The 5,610-nt window shown below is 41.4% G+C and overlaps 1 protein-coding gene across 1 annotated transcript; it reads left to right on the forward strand.

Moving 5' to 3' along the window:
* The first annotated feature begins 2,461 nt into the window (after positions 1-2,461).
* Positions 2,462-4,678, forward strand: LOC134260663 (uncharacterized). The gene has a single exon (XM_062743216.1). It carries the CDS (start codon positions 2,462-2,464, stop codon positions 4,676-4,678), a length of 2,217 nt encoding a protein of 738 aa, XP_062599200.1.
* The last annotated feature ends 932 nt before the right edge of the window (positions 4,679-5,610 follow it).

Consider the following 5,610-nt stretch of genomic DNA (forward strand, 5'->3'; position numbering starts at 1 on the left):
GACAATATACATACACTTTATAAATAGGCCTATCTGTAAAAAGTCCTTGAAGGCTGTTTTCTTTCCGAAACCTCTTTTCTTCCAATTGATAAAAACACAATCCAAGTTGAATTTTCCAGGAACTCTTCTCCAGTATTGTATAAGGTTCACTCATGATCTTCAATTGGTATTTTTGATAACCATCATATCCATTTTTTCTCTCCTTCAGACAGTATTTTTCCTCTCTGGTGTCATGATTTTTTTCATAATCTTCAGGATCCAATTCCACTCTTTTTACCAACCAAAATTTTTTGTACTTTAAATTCGGTGGCCATTTTAAATAATTTCTGTTGCGTTTATAAAAATCCTGGATGGCTTCTTCTTTAATTTTCATCCATTCTCCAAAACGTTCTCCGTTAATAGACCAACAATACTCCATTTCCTCTGTCATATTTTTTGTCTGCTCCATTTTTTTTTACCTGTGTCCAATTCCAAGTACTCACACAGAATGATCATCAATGTCCAGCGCTGGTTTATATATATAGCTTGGATTTATTTTAGGGTCGTGTGCAAAAATACCTTTTACCTACGTTTTTTTTTATGCTGACTATACAGGTAAATGCGCCGTTTGTGTAAAAAAAAAAAAATATGCTGACTAGACAGGTGAATACTTGGCAGCGAGCCAATTTTTTGTTTAAAAAAAAAAAAAAAACTTACCTGTGCATTATGACGTCATCCACTGTATATAAATACGGTTTTCTCCGACTTTGGGTTCATTTTACCCTCAGAGCCATCACCTGATAGACATGGATTCTACTAGAGAAAAACAGGTACAGGCTCGACGAATATTGAAACGAAAAAGTACCGAGAGAGAAATAGATTTACCACCTAAACCCATTTCGGAGTATTATCACATGAGACTAGCTGAAAAATGGACCTCTCCAAAATTTAAAGCGCATGAAAATGAATATGTCGTTCATTTCGATGAATTTCCAGAAGAAGAAGAAAGCACAGCTTTCCTTCTACGATTATTCAAAAACATGTTACAGGACTTCAAATCGAAAATGCAGTGTGATCCTAACGATTACCTCCGCCTGAACATAAGTCACCATCTTTGGATTCAGACATTTCTTATGGGTTTATGCAATGTAAAGATTTAAACGAAGACGTCATTTTTAAAGAAATACAACGTGTGCAACAATCCAAAAAGGAGTTCAAAATCGGCGACGGCTCCACGAAATTCGATCTGTTACACATCGAGAATCCCCAGGGGAGTGGTGGAAACAGAAACAAACATCTACAACTGGATAAAGAAACTTTCAAGAAAAATAAACGAGCCATCGTTCGGATCGTCAATCCCCATGATAAATTTTGTTTGGCTAGAGCCATCGTCGTCACTCGATTACACAGTCAGAAACCCGATCATCCAGACCCGGAATGGGAAAAACGTTGGAAACGCATGAGGTCAGGAGATTTTAAGTCCTTAGACCAGAAACGAGAAGCCATAGCTCTCATGGAACAGGCCGGATGTGATATCACTCAAGCTTGTGGATCTGCAGAGTGGATAAAATTACAACAGGTATTAGCTCCTCAGTATCGTCTGAAAATATTTCAGTTCAAATCTACTTCCACTAAACTCTGTTTAGAGCGCATCTTCAAAGGCTGGGGAGATGGAACTTGTTTGAACATTTTGTTAGACAACCGTCATTGCGATGCCATCATATCGATGCCGGGAGTAACGGGGAACCCCTATTACTGTGATCATTGCGACGTGGGGTACAGGAATGTCACAGACCATCGCTCCAAATGCCCTCATCGCTGTACCTTTTGTTTAGGACATCACCCTAATTGTCCCGATGAAGGGATCAAGATTAAATGCCAGGAATGCCATGGAATGTTTAAGAACAGGACCTGCTACGAAGATCATTTAAAACCCCATGGTAAGAAGACCAGCAATACTGTGTGCAATTTAATGGGATTATGCGAGAAGTGTCAGTCCTGGATACCTAAGAAATTATTTCCTCATCACAAATGCGGAGATCAGAAACAGTGTAAGATCTGTAAGAAAATCGTCGATGCCGATCATCGGTGCTACGTACAACTGAAGCCCAAGAAGAAGAAGAAGAAGGGAGAAGACACCTTAGAGTTTACCATTTATTTCGATTTCGAATGCACTCAGGAATCGGGCATTCACGTCCCTAATCTGTGTGTGGCACATCGCGTCTGTCAACATTGCGATGACTTAGACATAGACCAACCTTGTCCTCATTGTCAACACATGGGACCCCGTCAGCACCTATTTCAAGGCCCAGACACCTTAAAGAAGTTCATGGACTGGTTATTTCAACCCACTACAGGTACTAAGAATTCCACTTTAGTACACGACGGGGCCATCGTCATCGCCCATAACTTCAAAGGATACGACGGACAATTCATTTTGAATTACATAGTGCATTCTTCTCCCCTGAAACCTAGCGTGATCATGAACGGGAGTAAGATCTTGTCCATGGAAATATGTGGACTCAAATTCATCGACTCGTATAGTTTCTTAACCTTTCCTTTGGCCCAGATGCCCTCCGCTTTCGATTTGAACGAAATGAAGAAAGGTTATTTCCCTCACTTTTTTAATACGGAACAGAACCAGAATTACGTGGGACCTTATCCACCGGCAGCTTTCTACAATCCGGACGAAATGACTACCAGTGGACGAAAAGCTTTTTACGAATGGTACGACCAACAGAGGGGAAAAGTGTTTGATTTCCAGAAAGAGTTTGTAGGGTATTGTATCTCGGACGTCGACATTTTACACAAATGCTGTGCACGGTTTAGAAGCACCCTCAAGAAGTTGGTCAACGTGGACCCTTTCCAGGAATCCATCACGTTTGCCAGTGCTGCTAATTTAGCCTACCGTCGAAATTTCATGCCTAAAGACAGCATTGCCATCATTCCGAACCTCGGGTATGATCCGGCACGACAATATTCGGCCAAAGCCTGTCGATGGCTCACCTGGATGAGTCATCAGAATGGATGTCACATACGACATGCCAGAAACGGAGGCGAAGTCCCGATCGGAAATTATACCGTCGACGGATACCAGGAAGCGACTCGTACCGTCTACGAATTTTACGGATGCTATTGGCACGGATGCCCCACTTGCTATCCCAGTTTACAGACGGAAACTCATCCTCACCGGACCCAATTTACTTACCAACAATTACACGAGAAAACTCTCAGAAGGACTGCGGATTTAGAGGACATGGGGTACAACGTGTGTAGTATCTGGGAGCACGATTTCGATCAACAAGTGCAACAAGATGAGACTTTACAGCAATTTGTACGAGATCTGGACATTCCGGATCCTTTGAAACCTCGAGAAGCCCTGTACGGAGGCCGGACCAATGCCACTAAATTATATTGTGAAGAAGGGGACATGAGATACGTGGACGTGTGTTCCTTATACCCTTACGTGTTGAAACACAGACCTTTTCCCCTAGGGCATCCCGAGATCATCACAGACGACTTCCAGGACGTGAGAAGTTATTTCGGTCTCATTCACTGTCGGGTCTTACCACCCCGAGGCCTCTTTCACCCCGTATTACCTTATCGGACGGGAGGTAAGTTATTATTTCCCTTATGTCGCACGTGTGCCCAACAACAAGACTCTACGTCTCAACACCCATGTCAACACACCGATCGGGAACGTAGTCTCACGGGTACTTGGGTGACGTGCGAATTACATAAAGCCTTGGACATGGGGTATACCTTAGAGCAAACTTACGAAGTGTGGCATTTCAAAGAACGCAGTCAAGACTTATTTAAAGACTACATCGATACCTTCCTCAAGATCAAACAGGAAGCGTCCGGATTTCCCTCCGAATGTAAGACCTCAGAACAAGAACAAGATTACATTCGAGAAGTGTTATACAAAGAAGGATTCATGATGGACATTCTCAGTATCAAGAAGAATCCAGTGTTAAGAACCATTGCTAAACTCTTTTTAAATTGTCTGTGGGGAAAATTTGCTCAACGCTTGTTATTACCCAAAGTCAGATACTTGGACGAACCAGAGGAATTACATCAACTCTTACAAAATTCGACGGTCGACATCAAGGGTGTGCGACTCTTAATCAATAAAGAAGATTCCATTGAAGACAAGATGCTAGTGAATTTTCAAGACAAACAGGAATTCGTCGAAGAATGTCCCTTTGGAAACGTGATCCTAGCTTGTTTTACCACCGCCTATGCTCGCTTACATCTCTACGAGACTTTACGACCTTTAGAAGAACGGGGCCTTTATTATGATACGGACAGTATCATTTACCAACATAAGGAAGGAGCTTTTAATCCTACTTTGGGCAATAGTTTAGGAGAATGGACCGACGAATTAGACGGGGATCACATCACTAAATTCATGTCGGCAGGTCCTAAAAATTATGGTTTCCGAACGGACAAAGGAACCGAGACCCTTAAATGCAAAGGGGTCACTCTCAACCATCGAACCTCTCAGTTGGTGTGCCTAAACACTTTACAAAAAATGCTCAAGGGAGAAATAGAGGAAGTAAAAGTCCCCTATCCCAGCAAAATCCAGAGGACCCGTGATAATGAGGTGGTGAACAAACCTTCAGAGAAAACAGTTAGAATTGTATATGACAAGAGACAAATTGTAGAGAATTATAACACTTTACCTTATGGTTATTGATATGTTTGTTTGTTTGTTTGTTACAAATAAAAAATTGAATTGTTTTTATATGTGTTGTTTTTTTTTTCTCTATAAAATAGATATTCTTCTATAAATAAGTATAAGAATAAGTATAAATAAGACCCTGAACCCAACTTTTCTTTCATTGATCAACATGTATTCCGAGGAGACACCCCTCCCCTCTTTTCAATTGAAACACGAATTTACCATGGTAGTTGCTGGACCCTCGAAATCGGGCAAAACAGAATTCGTCAAGTCATTAGTGAACAATCTAGACTGGATCACCCCCAGGCCCGAAAAGATCGTCTGGTGTTATCGGGAATGGCAACCCGCTTACACTTCTTTAAAAGAGAAGGTATCTTTCATCCGAAATATTCCAGAAGACGACGAGAAATTAGTAGCCAATTTGAGTGTGCCCCATTTACTCATTTTTGACGACATGATGGGAGGAAAAGCCATCGAATCGATTGTGGATTGGTTTACCCGTAAAGCTCATCATCGGAATACCAGTGTGATTTACATCACTCAGAATTTATTTGATCGAGCTGCCTCTCATCGCACCATTAGTTTGAATGCTCATTATTTAGTCTTATTCAAAAATCCCAGAGACAAATCACAGATCAGTGTATTGAGTCGTCAGCTAGCTTTGCCTCATTTGATGTCTGCTTATCAAGAAGCCACCCAGGTACCTCACGGTTATCTTCTCGTGGATTTGAGTCCCCAGACCCCAGACGAATACCGATTAAGAAGTCGAATGTTTGAATTGTTGACTATACACATGCCTCAAGAGTATAAATAAAAGTGTTTCCCACTCTTCTGAGTCATTATTCATTTCACTCTCATCATGGCTCCATCAGCCAAGAGTAAATTAGTGAGAACCTTACGACGTTTACAGCGGGAACGAGATCCCACCAAACGAGCCCATTTAATCG

The sequence above is a fragment of the Saccostrea cucullata genome, unplaced genomic scaffold, assembly GCF_032062105.1.
Source record: "Saccostrea cucullata isolate Sc308-1 unplaced genomic scaffold, CSIRO_AGI_Scuc_v1 ctg1211, whole genome shotgun sequence".
NCBI classification, from domain to species: domain Eukaryota; kingdom Metazoa; phylum Mollusca; class Bivalvia; order Ostreida; family Ostreidae; genus Saccostrea; species Saccostrea cuccullata.